This window comes from Centruroides vittatus, unplaced genomic scaffold (assembly GCF_030686945.1).
Source record: "Centruroides vittatus isolate TY-2023 unplaced genomic scaffold, ASM3068694v2 contig_957, whole genome shotgun sequence".
Classification (NCBI taxonomy): domain Eukaryota; kingdom Metazoa; phylum Arthropoda; class Arachnida; order Scorpiones; family Buthidae; genus Centruroides; species Centruroides vittatus.
In genome coordinates, this window is record NW_027122636.1 from 463,028 (window position 1) to 486,782 (window position 23,755).

General features: G+C 35.3%; 1 protein-coding gene and 2 long non-coding RNA genes across 4 annotated transcripts; all 3 read left to right on the plus strand.

Moving 5' to 3' along the window:
- Window positions 1-931: 931 nt before the first annotated feature.
- On the plus strand, window positions 932-2,234 carry LOC136985263 (putative nuclease HARBI1). 2 transcript variants are annotated; one of them, XM_067282511.1, is made up of 5 exons: window positions 932-1,019; window positions 1,186-1,292; window positions 1,464-1,602; window positions 1,747-1,885; window positions 1,971-2,234. In XM_067282511.1, exons 1-5 carry the CDS (start codon window positions 1,004-1,006, stop codon window positions 2,119-2,121), a joined length of 552 nt encoding a protein of 183 aa, XP_067138612.1. In that variant the 5' UTR covers window positions 932-1,003; the 3' UTR covers window positions 2,122-2,234. The 2 variants fall into 2 exon arrangements, with proteins under 2 accessions (XP_067138612.1, XP_067138611.1); XM_067282510.1 differs by lacking the exon at window positions 932-1,019 and having other exon boundaries at window positions 1,082-1,292.
- Window positions 2,235-17,309: 15,075 nt separating this feature from the next.
- Window positions 17,310-22,127, plus strand: LOC136985274 (uncharacterized). Its single transcript, XR_010882316.1, has 4 exons — window positions 17,310-17,384; window positions 21,528-21,596; window positions 21,692-21,778; window positions 21,855-22,127. It is a non-coding gene; the product is annotated as an uncharacterized lncRNA (long non-coding RNA).
- On the plus strand, window positions 18,945-19,897 carry LOC136985257 (uncharacterized). Its single transcript, XR_010882313.1, has 2 exons — window positions 18,945-19,272; window positions 19,650-19,897. It is a non-coding gene; the product is annotated as an uncharacterized lncRNA (long non-coding RNA).
- Window positions 22,128-23,755: the final 1,628 nt, after the last annotated feature.

A 23,755-nucleotide genomic window follows, 5' to 3' on the forward strand; every position in this document is an offset into this window, starting at 1 on the left:
CTCGGAGAGTCCTTGACTTACTACAAACCGAAACTGAAAGGTCGGTTAAGAGTCGTTGCTCATACTGGGAACGTGTTAATAACTTAACTTTGTGCTTATTTTGACAATACAAAACTAATCTTTGAAAATCTATTGTTCGCATTTGTTCCGATGATAACATAAGTCGAGACATCTTGATTACCTCGTGCGGTACCACGTGCTCTATATTTTCGTATTCTGCACTTTCGAAAATTGTACAATTTCATTGGTTAAAATTCTATACCGCGTTGCGCGCGCAGATAACCCGAACATGTATAATCAACCGAATAGAATCGTGACGTCAACGACAAAGACGAGATCGTTACGAACGACCAGGGGCCCTATTCTGGTCATCGTCTCTCGTCTCTCGTCTTTCCCAAGCCGGTCGCTGATTGGCTAATCATTTGTTTACGTCTCGAGAGATCGTCGCGTCTCTCTAAACGCGATTCTGGACAACTTTTTCTCTCTTCGCTTCTCTCTTTTATCAGAGACGAGCGGATAGCTGTCTTTCAGCCGGTCTTTCGTCTTTCGCCTCGATTTCGTTATATCCAATATGGACGACTCCATGCTACTCGTGCTATACGATCGCATCACAAAACGTTCCCTATCTCGAGAAAGAGTATTTCGAGATAGAGATAACGCTTTTGATTTAGATGATGATGAATTTCGTTCAAGATTTCGTCTAACGAAAGAAGCTACCGCGTGGCTGTGCAACGAATTGCGGGATGATTTAGTCCGGAGAAAGTCACGGACCGTAATTCCACCAGAAGTTCAGTTATTGATAACCTTACAATTTTTTGCTTCTGGTGGATTTCAAAGAAATGTCGGTGATCACTGCCAACTTAAAGTTGCCCAGTCGACAGTGTCCCGAATTATGCCGTCTGTAGTCAACAGTATCATCCGCCGATTGGGACACAAAATTTCTTTTCCTAGGAGTAGAGAACAACAATTGGATGTGTCCTCTGGATTTTTTATCATCAGTCAAATGCCAGGAGTTGTGGGTGAGTAAATTGTTTTTATTTGTTCATTAGAATATAATATAGTATGTAATTACTTTTATTTTTTTAAATAGCTGTTACAATTTATAATTTTAAAATTAGTGTATAAAATGATAAAGTTTCTTATTTAATTATATGATGATTTTTACTATTTCTTTACTTATTGCAGGAGCTATTGATTGCACTCATATTGCAATCAAGGCACCTCCAGCCTCCAAATATAATGAAGAATCATTTATCAATAGAAAAGGATTTCATTCTATTAATGTTCAAGTTGTAAGTATTTATACAAATTAACCATCTAACTATAAATAAAATTAATGTCTTTAATAAAGTGGTATCTTTAAATTTCTATGTCAAATCACTCATTTCACTATCAATATCACTTGAATACAAGATATTACAATTGAATAATAGTTGTTTATAAGACTAAAATTATGCTTTTAGGTGTGTGATTCTCAGTTGAGAATTTTGAATATTAACCCATTGTATCCGGGGCGCACGCATGATGCTTTTATCTGGCGAAATTCCACTCTGCGGGAAAATTTTGAAGATGGAGTAATAGGAAGAGGATTATGGTTGCTTGGTAAGCATATATTTCACAAACATATTGTCTTTTGAAGTATTTCGGTGTCATGTAATACCAAACTAAAACAAAAATGTAAAGACATTATTTTCTTATTAATTTGGTATGAAAAAGTAAATACCATTCTCTAAATTATGTTTACAGGAGACAGTGCTTATCCTTTAGAAACATGGCTGCTTACACCTGTAGGTAATCCATCAACAGCTGCAGAATTAAATTACAATGCAGCTCACAGAAAAGCCAGAAACACCATTGAAAGATGTTTTGGTGTTTTAAAGCAGAGGTATGAGAAATTCTCACATTTTTCTTACTAACAATTTACTAATTTTACAAAATTAAATATTAAAATTATTATTTTTAATTATTAGATTCAGATGCCTTGACTTGAAGTCAGCTGGAGGATTACAATATGTTCCAGAAAAATCAGCAAAAATAGTGATGGCTTGTGCTATTTTACATAATATTTGTGTAGCATTTAACATTCCTACAGAAGAAATCTGTGGAAATGATGATGAGTGATGATGATAGCATAAATGAAATGGAACATTCTGCAAATCAGAATGCTGTAAATGTCAGGCAACAGTTAATATTACAGAGATTCTGTTAAAATAAACATGAATGAAAAAAGTGAATTAATTTTGTTTCCAGTCTTTATTCTTTAGAGACTAAATAAATAAGTAAACACACTAGTTATTATTTCAGATGGTAGTATTCTTTAATTCCGAATAACGTACACTGTCTCACAGCTAAACAGGTTTAATAACTCCTTTATTGGCTATTAACATATGCATTTCGGATCAGTGTTATAAGTCCTGATCCCTCCTTAGTGCTTTAAGTTCTTCATATACTCCCCAACACCCATACAGCACTCTCCGAGTTCTGTTTACATATCCGTTTGACAATATTGTTTAATTCCCTTTCACCAGTGTACCAACAGTAATGGTACTTGCTTTCTTTAAAAGTATTGCAAACTCCTTCAAAATAGTTCTATAAACACACTTTTAAAATAATTCAACAAGCACTACGTTTTACAATTCTATAACGTTTTCCACTGTACAAGTTTTCATACTTCTACAATAACACTTTCATTAATTAAAGATTTCGGATTAAAGAGACTACCACCTGATAAACATAAAATACAGCTACTAAAGAAAATTTAATAAAAAAAACACTAGTTATTATTTAGAAATATTTATTTATTATTTATTTCATTTCTAAGTACATTATAAAATAAAAAAAGAGAGACAAAATTGTTTAAATTGGCTAGCAGTACGAACACATCACGCAAACTGAAAAAAAGAAGACACACATGTAAATATAAAAATATTGTTTACTCAATAAATTTTTTAAAAAGTATTAAAATGTTAAACAATTATATAAAATAAATACCCTCTGCAGAGTTTGCAAGATTTCTTTGAGAATCATATTTTTCTCTTCCATTATATTATTTTGTCGTCTTATTAGTTCATTATTTTCTGCTAGGTTTTCATCTATAGATGAAAGCCTACATAAAAAAAATGTATATATATATATATATATACACATAAATGACTAGATACTTTTAATGAAACTAGACAAAGCATTTAATCAAAGAGAAATGTTTTAATATTTTTATCTAACTATATTAATATTTTAATCAATGAAGTCAACCTCAAAGTAAAATAAATTCCAAAAAGATTATAAGGTTTACCTTGTTAATAATGAATTTTGATTAGATACAGATTGCTCTATAAATGAAGTTACAGTATCTTCATTTGAAGATCGGTGACGACGACGACGACGACGACATCCAGAATCTGGCATTACAACGGGAAGATTAAAACATTTAATTTTAAAACTAAATAAACTTGAAGTCAAGAAATATAATTACTTGACTAATAAATAACTTACTTGCAGATTCAAGATCTTCCCTCTCAACTATTTCACGATGTGGTTCCACATCATTTCCTTCGGGAACTATATTCTGTATCTACGATATATAAATATAAATATATATATATAGACTATATTTAATATATAAAAAATGAATTTATAAATAAAAAGGTATTACTTACATTATGTAAAGGTTCAACGGAACTTGTAGTGCAAGCTCCAAGCTCGTATAAATTTTCTTCTTCCAATCCAAATTCTTCGTTCCCAATTAATGACAACACCTTTTCTTCAAGATCTGTTAATGGTGGAGTACTTCTTTTCCCTCCACCTGTTCTAAGTATATCTTTCCTTAAAGCAGCCGCTTTACTTTTCGTTCGGGAACGCCACTGACTCCATCTTTTTTTTAATTGTTCCACTTCGATCAGTGGACCATCAGCTAGACAGTTCACTTTATCCCTAATTTCTTGCCATCCATCTCGTAAAGTATTTTTGGAAATATTTCCGTCCAATTTTCCTTTAGCTAAATATGGACGCTTTTGCAACTCGGTTACCAAAATTTCCATTTGTTCCGATGATAACATAAGTCGAGACATCTTGATTACCTCGTGCCGTACCACGTGCTCTATATTTTCGTATTCTGCACTTTCGAAAATTGTACAATTTCATTGGTTAAAATTCTATACCGCGTTGCGCGCGCAGATAACCCGAACATGTATAATCAACCGAATAGAATCGTGACGTCAACGACAAAGACGAGATCGTTACGAACGACCAGAATCGCCACTTTGTATGAGAGACGAATTTCGTCTCTCGCTTTGACGTCATTCGTCGGTGAAAGAAGAGACGAGAGATAAGTGACCAGATATAAGCAGAACACCAGGTTTTAAACCCCAATATTAATTTGTAACTGCTATTTAAACCGAGTCCCTATATAAAAAAGACGTGTTTATACGAACAAGACAGCATTGTTTAGTCGGATAGAAGTTTAATAAATTCAATATTTATCTGGTTAAGCAGTCTAAACAATATAATTCAAATTAACACTCGATTTTCAACTAAAAGTCTGAATCTATTCGATGTAATTAAGTGTGATCGCTTGAATTTAAAAGGGGAATGAATTTAGGAAACACATAGATGCTAACCTTTCGAAACAAAGGTCTACAGGTAACACAACACCAGATAAACAATTGAATCGTATCAAATTAATGTCTGCGCGCAACAGATTTAAGTTGCTATTACGTAATTTATGTTCAAGTAGTACCTTTTGTAACATCTGACAGTCGATTTGGTTCGATCTGCGATTCCATAATTTAGTAATTTCGTTATTATTCGTCTTATCACCCCATTTGCTTATTTAAACGAAGATTAACGTTATCTACAAACTACTCTTTCGCAATTGCTTGATAAGGGAAAACGGAACGTGTACAGAAATGTCAGTTTTCCTCTTGTTACTTGGTGTAATATCAGTTTTATAAGTAAGTACAGTCGTTTCCATAAACAACGATGGAAAACCAAAATCTTTTCGACCGATAAATGCTTCTGTATTTAATAAATTTGTTATAACAGCCGGGAAAGAAGTAAAAATCAATGCCTAAATGTAGGTTAATTTAAAAAAGAAAACAGTCACTTTCATTCTTTCAACGGTTCTTTATTATTAATGAAAGAGATATATTCCCCAGCTGTCTTTTCACAGTTAAATTAGATGAAATACGAGGAAAAGAAAGCGGGTGAAACGAATTAAACAAGAGGTATCGAGCAGGCTTTGTCTGTTCGCCTTATTAAGAGTTTAAAAAACGGAGAAAGCAAAAGTCTCCATCGGAAACGAAACCCGCTGAAGGAGAACTGACCATTGACTTCAGAGACACCTTCATACAGTCGGGGACGATGAGAGTTACTACCCTTTCCTGCCACTTTATTTTTAGAGGGACACCCGCAGTGCCGTAAGTAGGCGAGTGAAACAGGTGCACCCGCACAGGGCCCACTCGGAAGGGGGCTCCAAAATGCGTGTATTTGTTTTATTAATTTCCCAAACCTAATTAGTAAAGGGGCCTAAATGCAAATTCTTGCACAGGGCACAGGAATGGCTAGTTACGGCACTGGACACCCGTGTTGCGTGCAAAATCGAGCCAAAGATTAATTAACAGGGCGAAGAAAATGGGAATCAGCTCTTGGTCGAATTTTTGGGCAATGAATGCATTCTAGGATTAGCCACGCGGGTCCTCACAACCATTTAGCTTTATATATTTGTTGGTGTGAGGACCGAATTGAGCCGGTCCGATTTTAAATTTTCATTGTTTCAAATTCCCTCGGGAGATAACGATCGAGATTCGCGATAACGATCAAGCTTCGAAATATGTACAGTCATCCGCCGTCAAACCGGCTTCCCTCCTTCTCCGGATCCCACCTGAGTCATGGAACTCAAGTCACCACCCTTCATCGCGATTGGTGATCGTTACGGAAGGGACCGGGGGTATATAAACGGGAGAAGATATCTAAAAAAGAGGTCGGAGGACGGGGAACGACCCGGTGACCCGAGTCCTGTACAAAGGCCATTCCAAGACGCCGGAGCCTCCGCCGACAAGCCGATCCTGCCGCCCACCTGCCGCACCGCCAGGAAAGACGCCCGAAGAACCTTCAGCCGAGCCGAAGAACATTCTCGATCGTAGTCGATAACCGAGATGTATGAATCCCCTAACAATTGTGAGCTCTCTCTCCCCGCGATTAGGGACGGAATGCGTCGCTTCGATGTAATCGATTCTATATTCTAATAAATCTTATCTGTGTTGTCCTGCTACTACGGATATTCCCTTTTTCTTATCGACGACCCCACACTTCCTCCACTCGACCTGACAATTAATTACCGATCCCGATAAAACGGGATAATACGATAAATTTAGCCATCCTTGACAATGGGGTGGGTCTTGCCGACCTGTGCGCCGCCAAAAAGGGGTCACGACTCCGTCATACCCCCGGCGTTCTTACATTGGCATTATATTACGCTATTCACACAAATCGTTTTTTCTGTATTTACACTCAATTTACGTAAAAATTATTCTATTGTCTTGTTTATAATTAATAGCTTGTCTTTGTTTCTGTTTACTGAATGGAATTTCACAGTAAAATATTCGGAAACTAAATTATAAAGGCCAAACAAATTAAATAGCTTAATTTTTACAATATCCACTTAAACTGGATAAAAGCATTATTACATATTTATTATTTATTCGTGCATATCGACGTATTTCGAAGAAATAATCATTTATTGTAGAGTTTTTATAAGCTGAAAATTATTCTGTTGTCTATGATGAAATTTGTTACAATTTACTAATTTTTACAGAAATATTAAATTTTAAACGATGACATTAGTTAAAATTTATTAATTTGTACACACATTAAATTTTAGACGTATTTCTTCGTATTTCTTGGTGATCACGTGACCGAAAGCTATTTTTATCTTGGCGAGAATTTTCCCAAAGTGATCTTTGTCATATGTAATTTGCATATTAGTGATAGTACATTACTAATCTTTATTAAACAGATCTAGACATTTTATATTATTTAAATTTGACTGGATTAGTAAAATAATTATATAAAATTTTTAGTATTTTGCAGGAAACCTTCAATCCAGATGACGTAAGAGCAGTGGCGTGCCGTGACATTTGATGACAGGGAAGCTGTGTTTCTGTAAGAAGCCGACTTCCAGGGTCAATCATTTAATTGCGCGTCAGTGATGGTCTAGGGCAGTGGTTCTTAACCTTTTTATACTCGCGGCCCACCAAATATTTCATGATTTTTTTGTGATTCCCATTTTTTAATAATAATTTATATTTGATAATTTGATAATTTATCTATAATAAATTGATTTTTTTATTATTGCTTTATTTTTTATATAATAAATGTAAATCATAACTTTATTATTTCATTATCTATTTAAATAACATTCAAACTTCACAATTAAACACGAAAACTCATTAATTTTTAACAGAAAATAAAATAAGAAACACGTCGATAAATCGATCCAATGTCGATGCTAAAACTAAACTAAAACTAAAACGCCCACTTGTGGTAAGGATTTTGCATAACTTTTGCAAAAATATTTAAATTTTCAAAGCCTACTATTTTTCCTAATTATTTTTAAAATTCCAAGCATTAATAGTTTCTTAAAATTGCTTTGGAATAAAAGAAGTAAATACTGCGGTGTAAGTAGCATATTTACATTTATTTCTTCTGTACTAACAAAGTTGTATGTAGGAAGAAATACAAAATAAATAAATAAAAACTAAATAGGAAAACTTTATCTTTCTTATTTCACTTTTCAATACGATATTCGGATTATACATCAATTTTCTTTTTATTATATTCCGAAGGAAATTTTGCATAATTTGGCGGCTCCCGGCAAACTTCTTACGGACCCCCAGGGGCCGCGGCCCCCTGTTAAGAATCACTGGTCTAGGGTCCATTCGTATTCATTTGTTCGATAAGCCAGTAAAAACTGTAGACTTCTCTAAATGTATTTTTAATATCACAATTACATTCTGAATCGCTAGCCACGATATAAGGGCTAAAATTAAAAATAAATTATAAAAACTTACTCGGTGAAATAAAATGTGCGGTGGATATACATACCTGGTACAATGTATTGTTAGATTGTATTAATATACTTTTAAAGAAAATTATAATTAAAATATAGCTTTGTAAAGAAACGTACATAAAAATAACATAAAATATTCTTTACTTTTTAAATCTTAAAACAATCCACTTAGTCAAATATCTTGATACGAGTAGCTAATGGAAGGAACTAGTGCCGGTCCAGGTAGGTGTGTAGTGAGTGTGTGCGTGCCAAATCCCGAGGGTGCCGATACCGGTCAATGTCAAATGCCTCTTTTGTCGCATCACTAGTATATCTCAAAGGACGCCACAGGGCTGTTGTAAATTTTAAACGTTTCTCACCGTAGCTGTAAAAATCTAACTATGTTAAACTTAATAGTCATTCGTTTTCTAACTAATTCGTTTTAATACCAGGTGTACACGGAAATCAGTTTCCCACTGTACCGAGCGAGTGATTGGTTCTGTTAAGCTTTTGTTGAAGTAAAATTCTGGCTCTTTCAACAGGATTTTATTTGTCCCCATTCCCTAATCTCTTAATTATTTAGTCACTTCTTAAGTAGAAATAAGTCGAAACCAGTTACTTTGTACCTGAATATCTGTAGTCTTGGGAAAACAGTGGAAAGACAAATTTTTATGACAACGAATATATAAATTGTAAATTTAAGGAAAATAAATTCTAGAGCTTTTTTTTTGTACCATTGTATGTACTGTACGTCTCATTCATTAGATTTGGTTGTAAATGATGCTGCCAAAGTAACAGTTAATTTTTAACACTATATTAGAATTGTACACGATTTTTCTGCATCCCCTTACAGATGGGACATACTAAATCGTAATATCACCGGTTTAACATTGGAATCCGTAAGTAATATAAGATGGGAGAGCGGAATAAACGCGGAATAAATATATCAAATATTTTAATGGAGTTTTTTTAAAACTCCTGTCAACTATACAGAACTATCATAAAAACGTGCCAGTAAACTCCTATCGGTTGGGTTGTTATAAATCTAGTCTAGGGTGGGCAACCCTTTTTATAACGTGGGCCAGAATAAATTTTACGTTTTTTTCCGCGCCGTAGTAGTTAATTGACGCCTTCTTGTGACTCGTAATTTTTTTAGTCTGCAAATATGAAATAAATAAATAAAAAGTTAATTACGGAGTAATTAACTTTTTATTTATTTAAGAGAAATAAATGTAACATTTATTTCTCTTATCGTTTTCGAAAATTACAAATAATTGGAAAAATAACTATTAATTAGTTATTTTTCCAATTTAATAATCTATTAAAGATCTCGCGGGCCGGATAAAAACTTTCCGCCAGCCGTAGCTGGCCCGCGGGTTGCCCGCCGTTGATCTAGTCTGCTCGTGATTCACATAATCGGGCGAGGGTGGCCGAATATCTAGCAGGCGGCTAACAGCCCACAACCGCTCCGGGATATAAAGTCGCGTACTCTTTACGCGTGTGTCGCTTCTACCAGCTAAACCGTGACGTTTGTGCTATGTAAAGCGCATGTGCCAATGCCTATAATCTGGCTGCTTGGAAGTTGACAGGCAGGCGGATAACAGCCCACAACCGCTCCGGGATATAAAGTCGTGTACTCTTTACGCGTGTGTCGCTTCTATCAGCTAAACCGGGTGAGGTTGGTGCACTGTAAACCGCATGTGCTAATGCCTATAAGGCCCTATATAATCTGGCTGATTGGAGACTGACCCGGTTTCGACATTTCTTCCGCCACCGAATTATTCGAATATACAATAGCAATCTTATCGTTTTTTTTACATGTAGTATAGAAATTTGTAAAAGATACATAATGCAGTTATAATAAAATATTAATTTTAATTAATTCAAAGTACGTTAAAATATGAAAATTTATATTTTATAAAATTCAAGGGAAGGTCATTGAAAAGGTGGAATCGGCGCTTCCATCGCTTCCAATTACGGCACGCCACTGCAGCGAACATGGCGGCCGTTCCCACTGTTCGTGCTCCCTGACTGACCTCCCGGAGGGGAGCCACCGGCAGGCCGCCACGTGCTAAACGTCACTAGTTATTGATTCACGGTAGTTCTTGAACAAAGTAAAAAAAGGGGGAACATCTAAAGGCAATTTTAACGGCAAGCGACGCGACTCCCGATCGCGATAGCGAGGCCGACTTAGCGGAGAGAGCGACGCGACTCCCTGTCATCGTGCGATCGCTGGAAAAACGTATGATAATTTTATTCTTTTTCGTCTCCGGTTCAAAGGTAGGGTATCGTTGAACTCGTCTCGGTCTCCTGAGTTCAGATATATACTCAAAGACCCGAAATTCCATAGGTGGTAATCTATAGTATCCCCGGGAAGTCTCCGCTTGGAAACTTCCCGCATCCGTGAGAAGGCTCCGGAGTGCGATGCGGAGCGCTGGAATAGATACGAATCTTTGCCGGGTCCGGTTGCCTTCGATTGGCTTTCGAACGAGGCCCGTGGCGCCGATTTGTCGGTTCCGCCGTTTCCGGATCTTTACCGCCGACGGCCGTCTCCAAAACGTTCGTCAATCTTCGTGGGTTTGCCGCTTAATTGGATATCCACAGCGCCTCGTCGGCCCGTGCCGAGATTTTGGCTTCGACTGCCTCAGCATTAAATCCGCGGGTTGCGGAATCGTCGACTCGTCCGATCGACTTGTTTCGGGAAAAGTTATAAATCCTGACGAATGCCTTTCTTCGTATTAAAAGATTTTGTCTTCCTTTCTCGGTTTAGTGCGGGTGGAAGAAATACTATGTCGAGACGTTAAATGATCGACGAATTCGTAGCTCGATCCGTTCCGTGACGTGTGCAGCAAAAGATCTCCGTTCGAAGAACCTGCCTAGAACCGGATGCGGATCAGCGGAGAAGGCGTAGACTTTGCCACGCTTTCCATTTTTTGAACGTTAGTGAAGAGTCTAATGTGTTATTTGAAGCAAAAAATTCTTTATGAAAGTTGATCCGAAAAATAAAAAATTTTAAAATTTCCAGACCGAATCGTCAATTTATTATCAAAACTTTTGACGAATACGGCGGAAACCGGAATACGATGATAATTTTGTGGAGAATTACGTCATCCTTTTTTAAAAATAGGAAATATTTTGTTCTTACGTTGATTGTTTGGAGAAGTTCTTTGACTAATTAATGTGACGAATTGGGAATAAAATTATAAAATTCTATTGGAATATCGTCTACTTCGAAAGCCTTATTACCCGTCGTCTCCTCGAATGCATTCCCCATCTCGCGCGCGTTGCAATTCGAAAATGGGACCCGCCGGGAATTATTTACTTTGATAGGTGGCCGATGCTAATTATTTGTAAGTGTTTCCTCGTCGGTTGTAAAATGATGTAACTTAATTAGCTAATAGTAGTGCGTTTTACATTTTAATGCAATACAAAATTTAATTATATCGCTTAATAGTAAATGATTTTTTTTATTTTTATTATTGTTAACGTACAGTTTTGTGTTAAATAGGACATTCGACAAGCCTTCCGGAGCCTCACCCTGTAATAAATAAATAAAATAAAATTTTGTTTGTGTTGCAGAGTGCAAATCATGCTTAGTCCCTTGACTGCCAACGCGTCTCTCTTTCTCACCTTCGAGACCGCTCGTTGGTCGCCCGTCGGCATTGTCGACGAAGGTCGGTGAGTAACGAATAAAAATCATTTAGCATTCGTTAAGATATAACTAGAAATCCGTAGAAGCTTCGCAAACTGTTACGGAAGATTCTTGATCGAATTGACTTTCAAACCTGATGTAATTTAACTTTTTAACAAAGTACTTAACCGTTTGGGCTGTTAACATTTCCATTGTTACGTAACACTTCCATTGTTGACACTTCCATTGTTACTTCACACTTTCATTGTTATTGAACACTTCCATTGTTACTTCACACTTTCATTGTTATTGAACACTTCCATTTTTGATGAAAGTGTTAAGACTTAATCCCGTTTCTCTCCCCCCCCGTGAAGAAGAATTTCGAAAAATCTTTTCTTAGTGTGCATTCTCGTGACGTACTCTGTGTACCAAATTTCAACTATCAACTCCTAACCGTTCGGGCTCTGCGATTATTATTATTATTATTATGAACTCGTCTCGATTATATATATAGATTACGTCGAGAATTTTAATATTCCTCCTATAAGTAAGTCCAAAATATTTTAAGCGTTAATCTTCTATTGCGTAAAATATTTTGGATATTAATCAGATAGTTTATGCAATCAAATTCCATAGTTAATTGCATTCCCGAGTTATTAGCACGCAATGCTTGTACCAATATCGATGGATACGCTTCTTTCAGATCGAACATAATCGATACGTAATTAATTTTCTAATTGCTGCACGTGGATGAAATTCACTGTTGCTCAATCATATAAGAAAGTTGTCATTCGTGTACTTCTGCCATCCGAACTCTTTTGGAGTAAGTCAGTGTTTAAACGTCAGCATTAGCTGCTAAACACTCATGACGATTTAAAAAATATTATTCTAGCAAATTGAGAATTTTAAAATCAACTATTTTCTAATTACAGTCGGATTAAATTACAATTGATAATGGATTCGTCTGTACATGCCGGGTGTCCAGTTTGTCAGATCGACTTTCTTCTTCGAGCAGCCAAAGTCTTCGCTATGAATATAATAATGGACTGCAACTGCCAGAAGAACCAAAGAAAACCGAAATTTCATTTCTGCCTGGACAAAGCTTACGGATGTTACGAAAATGCGGTACAACTTTTCTTGTGGACTATAACAATTCGACAGTTTTTGGAAACACTTTTCGAAGGCGTAACCTGTAGCGAGTGGGTGTACATTTACGGAACCGACAATAGGTTTATCAGATTAATATATTCAATTATTTATCTGTGTTGTGCTGTTCTTTTCAGCATATTTAAAAGAAGAAAACTGTACTTCGAATACAAGAAAAGCGCTTACGAAGAAAAACTCTCCTTAAACAAATACTTTGAAGCATTTTCAATAATTTCACTTATTTTCTACGTCATTGTCTTACTTATTGAATCTGTAGTAGTTGACATCTTCGGTTTTCCAATGATAAGACACAAGAAATCTCCCGGAGAAGCAGCATTTTGTTGCATTCTTATAAATATCAGTCACATATATTATTTTGCTGTTATTTTCCTTTTTGCCTTGCAAGGTCTCATCGTTGGATTTATAATGTTCGGAAGGTTAAAATCTTTGTCAACAGCGATGAAGTGTTTCCATGCGGAACACAGCCGTTTGGAGATGTTCTTAAACAGTTGCGTAGAAAAGCACACGGAAATTTTGGACGGATTCGTACAGGTGAACGAGGTGTGCGAATACGTCTTTCCTCTGATCTACGCCGTGGCTCTGTACGTAAATTGCTTTTTCATTTACGTGGTGGCTTTCATCGACATAAACTTGCTTCTGACAATTATCATTTCGGCTGTATGTTTAGTCTTATTTTTCCTGATTTTTCTACTTTCCTTTGCTTTGTCTCGTTTAACTTCTCAGGTAAGCGCTATCTTCATTTCCGAAATAAAAAATTAATTAAAAAATAGAAAATACGTTTCTCGTGTCGATAATTTTCCTTTTTAAATTATTGTAGTTAAATGGCCATTACGCATTTCTTTTACGATTTATTGTTTTGTTATTTAGTTTTCGCGTCCCAAATAATCGAATGAGGGGAACTTGCAATACGAAACAGTAATAAGGAGCAAAAATTTCATTATTGTAATACTGTAAACTGAATTGAAACAAACGCGAAACATCGATTTTTCTTTTTATCCTTCTCTATTTCTGTCTCGGTGTCCAATTATAACCTCGTCCACTATTTAATTTAAAGTGTTCCCGCTGTGTCGAGACTAGAGGAGCCTTCCTTAGCCCCTTTCCTGTCTCGGTCGAAACATCTTGACATGTCGGGTTTTGTTTAATCTCAGGATCGAGAATTCTTGATGCCGTTTGCTTCGTTCTGAATTTTTTCAAGCTTAGGAAGAGCTTCGAGGAATTGAACGTTTTTTGCTCACTCTTACAATGATTCGACTTTCTCTCGTCAAAAATGGATTCTCTCATCGATTCGGTAATTTTTTCCAAATTATAATTATTTAAGACATAATCATCTCCTGATTCTCATCGTAGCCACTTTGTGAATGAATGAATGTGGGTCTAAATCACACGAATAATGTGACCCACATCTCCTCGGACACGATTTTCTTCGGGCATGCCATATGATATTGTTAACGTTGGTCGACGTCCTTCTTTCATACAAAATATTTTTGAAAGAATATTTCTTAATGGTTAGAGTGTACAGACGAGTCAAAGTAAGGCAAAGCTTCCTGCCCCGTTAAAGACCTTGCCGAATTCGTGTCGGGCTTCCTAAAGAAAAGTTCCTCTTCAGCTTAGTTCACACTGAGCGCAATTCACTGGAGAAAGCGAAAAACAGAGCGAATGACACACGTCAGACAGGACTTCGTTTCCAGTGAATTTTACTATTTCGCGAATGTGTGAACAAACTTTTAGTGCCATAGGGCAGAAAGAGCTAACTTAAAACAATAAAAAAATAGAGACACTTAAGTTTTCCGGCAACATTTAAAACTCTGAGAGCTTATAATGAGACAGTGATCATACGAATAGCTGCCGCCATGTGTTTTTCCAAACTGCTTATTTAGCCGCAGCCGTATTCTATACTCAGTTGGGGAAGTGGAAATAATCTGGATCTCATTTAAATGGAAATTCTGACAGAAAATAAATGTGGTTTTTGATTTTTTAAAATTCTGCCGGAAAACTTAAGCAACTCGTTGCTGGAGTCTTTTATTATCGCGTTTGTTAATTTCTAATTTTCCTGTTGTATCGCAATGAATACCTTTTTCAATCGCTCCTATAATATACTTTACAATGCAGAGTCTGAAAATAATTATAGAAATAATTGATAGAATATAAATCAAATTATTTTTAATTTCTTCCATTTCAGTTGTACAATAGCTTCATAGAAATCAGGAGATTTTCTTCTGTCGACATGAAAATTGAAAGCAAACTTAAGGTTGACATCACTCGAAATACTTGATTAATTATTAAATTTGCCTTTTAACTGTAAACAATTTGATTAATAAACTTGTTTAATTAGTTTCTAGATTTCATGAAGAGATTCGGAAAAGCCCCGATTGGCCTTTCTGTCGGAGGATTCTTCTTCGTCAAGAAAAACTTTGTCATGAGGGTGAGTACCTCCTTCTGGTGTATTCTGTTAAACCCGAATTTAGTTTTCCACTGACGATGTGTGCGATGCGATTAAGAGTTTTCCAAGTATATAAATTGCAATTATAAAGTTCTAGCATATGCATTTAATATTCTATGTTCTTTTACTTATAAACACTGGCTTTAATAAAATACTTTCTTATTTTACAGGTGTTAAGTGGTTTTTATTCTATTCTGTCCACATTAGTGAAGCTAGGCAACGAGGAAAAGAGTGGATGCATCTCGACAGAAAGCAACAGAACCAATTCTTTCGGCATATTGTCAGTTTTGGATAATTAAAAACATAATATATCGTAACAGATTTTACTAGCTACTCTCGAGGATTACTTACCTAAGATAAGATTTTGGCAGTTACTACAGAATTATCTCGGTTAATTTGTGAAAGTACTTTACATATTTCGCAGTTAACATGAAGTTGACTTAACTCTATAAAATTTCCATCGTTGGAAACGAACCGATTTCCGCCACTACACCTATTTTTTCCGATCAAAAAGGAGTTAAGAAAGTTAAATCGAAAGGTTTCTATCCAGCTTACGAGAATGTATTTCAAGAATGGTTCCTTGATAAAACAGAAGAGCTCGTAAATGAAATTAGTTCTATATCATTGTCATTTCTGCTATTTTATAATAGTTAAAAATATAAACATATTTCTAATAAAATATGATACCAGATGGTGTTACCAAATGTTTCTGGAAAGGTTAAGAAACTAATTGCTGGATTTTTTGTGTCAGGTGTTTTGAAGTCCTCTAATTCCGGTACATGCTAGTACGATACAAAGTCTGCATGTACGACTGACAGAATTTGAGAAAGGCCGCATCATTTGGCCGAGGAAGCAAGATGGCCGTTTCGCCGAGTTGTTTGCCATCTGGGCATTCGATCTGATTGTGAAGACATATTGGGACAGTAAATACGTGAGAAGCCACATACAGTCAAACCTGTTTTTATGCAGTGGATAGGGACGGCATAAAAAACGCATAAAAATCGCACGAAACTTCACGAGTGGCTATAAAAAATAGTTTTCGCAACACAATTAAAAAAATATTTTTATGCGGTCAATAGGGGCCGCATAAAAAAAGTCTCGCATAGAAAATAACTCAAAACCGTACGAAATAGAATTTATTGACAACAGATGTCAGCACTTGACTGCATCGTCTGGTCTATCGTCTGTTTTACATATTTTTGTTTAGGTGGTGTTTTGTTGACTTAAAAAATAAATTATTTCATTTTTCGCATATTCATGCAATAATATTACTATAATAAGTTCATTTATGCTATAATAAGTTTATTTAGCTATAATAAGTCAACGTGAGACATAACAAATCGCACGAGACTAGTCGCCAACTATACCGCACAAATAAAAAATCGCACAAAAAAACCGCACAAATAAAAAATCGCACAAAACACCGCACAAATAAAAAATCGCATAAAAAAAGACCGCATAAAAACCGGTTTGACTGTATATATTAACACTCCAGACATAAAAAGGACGAGGAGAGACGACCGTTTGACAATGAGACAATTACGAACAGCTGTGATGGCGTCTTTGTCCACTATCCAGACAGATGGAAGCCTGGCTACAGAACCTGTCTTTTCTCGTACCGTCAGCACCCTAACGACGTCGGTTTCGTTTGACGTAGCGCTATGATAGAGAAACGTGGACTGCTACAAACTGGCAGCACGTAGTCTTTATCTTTAGCGACGAATCGACGTTTCTATATTGTTGTTTCTATATATAGAAACAACAGTTCCAGAACATTCTACCATTGCTTCATTTCAGTCGAATTCAACTCAAATCTACTTAATTTATATCTTCGAACGTCCTAACTCTAACAAAATTAATTCTACCTCGTCTCTGAAGGGATGAATGAAAGGCTACAGACAAAATGCAGAATGGTCCGTCGAGATCTGTCTACAGAACGACCGATGCGAAAACCCGAAATTCTGTCAAAAAATTTAAACTTTTAACATTAAATTGACGCAACAATAAAATTTCGACGATTGTTATTTGTTTTCTTCAAATGCGATTCAGTGAATTGTTTCAAGTATTTTCTGAGTTTTGTTCTAGTTGCAGCGATTATTTGGGTAAGTTTAGTTTCTGATCTTTCTCAATTCAGGTCTTATTTAATATTGTTAATCGGAAAATCACAATTAGCAGCGATAATTTGCCGAATACGAATATTTCGATAACAATTGATCAATCGTTGTGTGCTGTCGATCATCTTTCTCGTCAGTTCGAGTCATTCGCGTGCATCCGTTTGATGTGGGTATATAAGTAGAGTAGCAAAACGGAGTTTCATCACACATTTCATTGGAAATAGACACATCAGTAATGCCTGACAATATGAAAAAATATATTTGTGTGCAGTTGCTCTCATCACTTCAAAAGTGGCCATTTGGAAAAGTCATAGTCAACAGACCTGCTACAAACTGGTTCAGGAAATTCAAGGATGGAGAAGGCTCTGGAAGGTCATTTTTACACCATACTTTCTCTGTTATATATAACAGAGCCGAGAAAGTAAAAATTCTAAATTTATGCCTCGTCGCGCACTTAATTCGTCAAAAAAAGAAGAAAAAAAGCCAAATAAGAAACACCGCCAATGTTTTTCAAAGGGTTAACGTTTAATGTCAAAGTATGAATTACAATTTTATTTTCTAACGTACAATCGCAATGAGAAAATCAATCGTTCTTCGTCTGCGGTAAACATTCCGTTCAATTTTCTGCAATTTTTGCTCATTATTTACACTAGAATAAAATTAATTGTGGATATCTTGCAGTATTAATGTTGCCAACTTCATAAAAACTTTCTGAGTGGTGCGACTATAACTTTTATAACAGAAATTTGCTTGTCGTGTTTCTACGTAATAAGATATTTGTGCCAAAGTTATCAGCTACTGAGTTACTGTCAGCAGCTGCTAAAATTACTTTAAAAAACAAAATAATTATAATTTCTGTAGAGGCGAAAAGACCCGCTAAAACATAAAAGGGGCTCGGTTTGGCTTCGTGCAAACTATCGAAGACTCTGAAGTTCTACCGAGTGGAAATTAAAGAAGTTGAGGCCGATGTTTTAAACGCGGAAACGTGTACGTCGGACGTTCAGTGCCGCTTTCCTGTAAGCCTAGAAGTTTGGCGATGGCCTTTCGAAAGTCAGTGGAATCGTGCTCGACATTCCAAACACCATTATCAAACTTTCAGGCTTACAGGAAAGCGGCGCCGAACGTCCGACGTACACGTTTTCGCGTTTAAAACTTCGGCCTTAACCTCGCTATTCTTTTCGAGAGGACTTTCTATGAAAAAAGTCACCTGTACTTACATGTCTGACAGGTGAAGAAAACGCGGAAAACTCGACGTTTCTAGCCGTTGGTGAGGCGCAAACCCGCGACTCAGTTACCAGTGTTCAGTGTTTTTGCCTCGGCCACTGGTGGGGGATTTGAATTGGTTTTATTCGTATATAGCAATATGACACAAGGCGATCTTTCGAAAGAGAATACCTCTCGAAAGGTATTTTATAGGAAACTGGCCTCTATTTAGGTGTGGCTAATGTGAAGAAAATCCGCAAAATTCTTGTGGCCAGCTCGTTAGCGACCCACAGCCAGCTTTCAGTGGTTAATGCATTCGGTTACATTACTCGATGGAAAGTAATAATTGCGTAGGAATCTTATTATGATATTAAAAATCGTAATTTATTTGCAACTGTTTTCGAAACAGCAGGGCAGAATAATAATAACAATAAAATCCATCGTAAATAAAACAATAATTATGAACTATTTATTGTTGTAAACAGCTGTGACTAAAGTTGTACGTTTATTCTATTTTTCAAACTCTTACTAACAGATTCTCATAACATTTTATTGTACAGATCGAAAGTATAAAACGGATAACTTTACAGTAAATTATCCAACTTTATCAGCGCAATACAATTGAATATTTGCATGGATCTTTACCTAGTTCTTCTGACAGGCGTTATTATTGGTAAGAATTTATCCTTCTAAAATTACGAGAAAATCTAGTTTTAGTATTATTACGTGCAAAATTTATATATAAATTAAATTAATATACAATATACACTCAAATTAATTAAATATGAGGCGTAATTGATAAATATCCTTAACACTGGGATAGTATATAAATTTTAAGATTGCAGGAATAAGGGATACGTCAACTCAACACATGAATGATATGCTAATGGGGAGTGCCTCCTCGGAGAACTTTTAATGATCATTAAATAAATCGGCATTAATTATCGAAAGATTTGAGTAATTGTGAACATTTAATCTGACTTTTGTAAAAGTATTTTAGAAATTATTGTACGATTCGATATCAAATTTCATCTTTGATTTTCTCTTTAGGATCTTTGATAGGGAGAGGATCGGCAGATAGTATGATCCGAATTAATTCTTCAGCTTGTGAGAACGGATCCACTACCGAAGAAAAGAATGCAGCCTGTTATGAAGATTGTAAAAAGGAAGTTTCTCCTGGCTATTTACTTAGATATGGTTTCTGTAATAATAATCAATGTATTTGTAATATCTATCAGTTTACTCCGTAAACATAACTGTAATTCGAAATGAAACAATATAAAAATTTAAAATAATAATTGTAATAATTATTTCTTTAATTAAAATTTAATTCTCGATTAATTCTGGTCGTAACGTCGGGTGGACACGACGGTTAAGGCGTCAGATTACCTGCAAAATCGAATCCTGACGAGCGAGTGAGGATGCCCAGGAATTTTTGGGGTGTTCTGTTTTGGGATAAGTTGGGTCTCACCTCTCCTATCTGGCCACCCATAGCCAAGCCTATGATAGGTAAATTAAAGGCGCCCTTAATGCCCACAAGACAGAGAAATCTTTAAACGCTGGTGGTCGATTATGGTTTCGCACCCGATAAACAGGCTGGCCGTGTGGAGTTTTAATTATTTCACGAGTCTAACACCTAAATAAGACCAATTTCCCATAAAATATCTTTCTCTTGGCAATTCTTCCACATGTTGCGTTATCTCAATCCACGTTTATTATTTGAATATGTGAATAGTATATCATTATTATATAAGAATATTGTCGCCAAATGTGAATTTTGTTGTTACAGCCGTTTTATTAATAAATTGCAGACAGATGAAAAAAATCTTCCTCGAAATGCACAGGACAAACTTCTATGTTATTATCAGGTCTTTTATCTTTTTCAGTACATTCATGCTATTCAGAATACAATCGTTTATCATTAGAGAGAATCTTAGCAAAAGAAAAGCAAGTGACTGATTAACACATTCAAAAATATACTGAAAGTAAAGGTAATCATATATTAATATTCACAACAAAATTATATTTCATAAAATGTAAATTATACTTGCATTTAATAGAGATTCTTCGCGGAAAAAGAAGAAATTCTTGCTTCTGATTCCAATATTCGTTTTAGCAACATATAAAGATAGCTGTAACTGAATACATTTATTTTAGTTCAGATTATTAATAATTGAATGTAAAATATAAGTAAATAAACAACAACTAACCCGTTATACATTAAAGTAAGACACCAACCAATGCCGAATTATCGGGCTAGAAACGGCTATAGCAATATCAGTAATTTTAAGATAATTTGGTACTAGTGTTAGGCGTTAGGCGCCATCTCTTGCTAAATTTAATAATTATAATTTAAATTAAACAATTTTAAATAAATTTAGGCCTAACTGGAAGAAACCTGGTTTTTTTCTTCATTAGTTGCATAGCTACTAATGCTGTAATAATTATGCACACGTCTACGGAAGAGAAATATGTATTTTATATTCATTTGGTATTATTACATATTGCTCTGATCTTACTTTGCGCAGCTGCTTCGATAATACCGATTAAAGTATACCTAGGTAACCCCAATGGCGGCGCTTCTGTTAGGTTAGGTTAGATTAGATTAACTATATTTTTAGTAGACGTTTCCTTTTTCTTCTTCTTTTGTTCAATAACTACCGTGAATCAATAACTAGTGACGTTTAGCACAAGGCGCCCTGCCGGCGGCTCCCCTCCGGGAGGTAAGTCGGGAGCACGAACAGTCGGTAGCCCGGCCATAGCGCCGCCATTGGGGTTACCTAGGTATACTTTGACCATAATACCTACATCGGTAAGCAGTTTTTAGGTGTAAAAAGTTTATTAAAGTACCATTTGGTGTTTGTATAGTATTTTCGAAGTTTAAAAATAATTAAAATCAGTTATAAGATTCTATTTTACTGTTATCAGTCTAGGAAATGTCTGGAAGAGTCGAGGTACTTTGACTCTCTGAATTTACCATTCATCGAAAAAATGCGGGTGAGGAACAATTCAACATAGAATTTTACTTTATTTGACAGTATTATTAAGTACTGATTAAATCTGAAGCACCGAATAATTCTTTTTATTTACAGCCTCTGCGCTTTCTCAAGACATTGGAATGGAAACACCTGGGAGTAGAAGTTCTGGATTTCATAATAACTAAGGGATTTGCTTTCAGGGTAAAATGTTTTTTCTGGTATTATCATACGAAATGTCTAAAAGAAACAAAAATTGTTAAACATATTCGAATTTCAGGTAATGAAAACAACTTTTAATTTCTTCGGAACTCTAAAAACTCTTAACGGTTTCGAACAGACCGACGTCTGTCTTTCTGCCAATGGCACCGATAAATTGAATTTAATAATTCAAAATCTGACTTAGAATGAAACCTTTACTGAACAGCAAACACTTCGTAACTGGAAGATCCGAAGTAAATTATATCGATTTGAAAATTGTATAATATGGTTCCATTTTGCGTAATCCGTTGCCATAATCCATAATCCGCCACGGTTTTATGATTACGAATTGTCCGTTGCCCCATTCGAAGACATTTCGTGATTTTTGAATGAAATGCAAACACCTTCGGCTTATTTTCTGCTAGAAAAGACAAATGTTACGTAACGCTTTTTAAAATCCAATTATTAACAACTCGAAATGCGACGTTAATAATTTTGCTGTACATTCCATTAGTTTGCAAAACGGTAATAATAAAGGTACGAAATAATAATGTTAATGAGTAAATGCAATAAGTAAAATAGGTTTCGTTTTCATACGTCACTCGCACCGGAAGACAAAGAACGGGATGATTCTGTTTAGGAAATGTCGTACGTTAAAGTAATTAACGAGAAACGACCAAAATAGAATAAACGGTAATGAAGCTATCCAACAGCTGTTTTTACGTTACGATACATTTCAATACAATATCAAAAAGGAACATGAATACTTACAAAGAGTTCTACAGCCTTAATTCGTCACTATTATAAAGTATCATCTACAATAATCGGTTTTGAAAGAAATAGTTGGAAAAATATGTATATAACGTTATGCATTTTTATCTTTGGTAGTTCTAAGCTTGCTAACTTTATCTATTAGAAACATATTTTAAGTACAAAGCTACTGACTACACCCACGTATCCAGAAACACGGTAGATATTGTAAAAAGTAGACGTCTTTGGTAGTCAGTTACTTGGAATTGTATTACAAATATATAGATTAATATGATTTTTTTGTATATATCAATGTTATTGTTTCGGAGAAATAAAACAAATTAGTTATTGTTTATGTGTAGCTTCATGTGCCGGCAACGTCTGTAAAGTAACGTCTGACCAGTGCCGCATTAAGCCTTTGTCAGGCCCTAGACATAATTTAAACTGGTGCCCCCATTTAAATGAGTTGATTCTACAGAAATCATAATGTCACTTAAAATTTTTTAAATAATAGAATACAAACACTAATAGAATAATATTAGTATTGATAGTTCTTGCCCAACATGAAAGACAAGGTGCCAGGTTACCAGTACCCAAGGTATCAGCGTTACCAGATTTGGCTACCTCTTTGTAGTTTGGCGTCAAAAATTATCATTTGGCTCATTGGCTACTTTTGTACTACATAAATTTCAACTTTTTATATTAAATTTATCGTGGAAAATACAATATATCTGTTTTTAATGTATTAAATTGTTTTTTTAGTCTACTTTCTAATGTGGGATGTAGGAATTTTTTTTATCTATTATTATTCCTTTCTTCTTTTCTTCTCAATGTACAGTACGTGTTAGTTTAATAAAAGAATTTATTAGTCAACTTTCAAATTAAATGACTGTAGTTTTATAAATACTTTGAATTATTAGCAAATTAATGTTAAGAATTTTGCATAGGAAAATTACAGTTTATGCATGTATTTTGAGTCTCGCGATGTTACTTTTGGATCAGTTTACAGGTCTGCTTCCAGCCTGTAAATTGGACGAAAACGTTGTTTTGTGATTCTGCTGAAAAAGTACGAATTGCGTCTTTATTATTATCATTATTATTATTATTATTTTATCGTCAAATCTCAGGTTATTTGTTCAAAAAATATTTCTTTGAGTTGGCTACTTTTCGGCTACTACTTAGAAAACTATTAATAGAAAAGCTAAAATCATCTGGCAGTGCTGCTTGTAG

What these genes read in the sequence shown, in the direction of transcription:
- LOC136985263 (XM_067282510.1), top strand. Translation starts at nt 1,152, where the DNA reads ATGATGATTTTTACTATTTCTTTACTTATTGCAGGAGCTATTGATTGC. An exon ending in ATTCTATTAATGTTCAAGTT is followed by an intron (nt 1,293 to 1,463) that starts GTAAGTATTTAT and finishes TTATGCTTTTAG; the next exon opens with GTGTGTGATTCTCAGTTGAG. An exon ending in TTTGGTGTTTTAAAGCAGAG is followed by an intron (nt 1,886 to 1,970) that starts GTATGAGAAATT and finishes TTTAATTATTAG; the next exon opens with ATTCAGATGCCTTGACTTGA.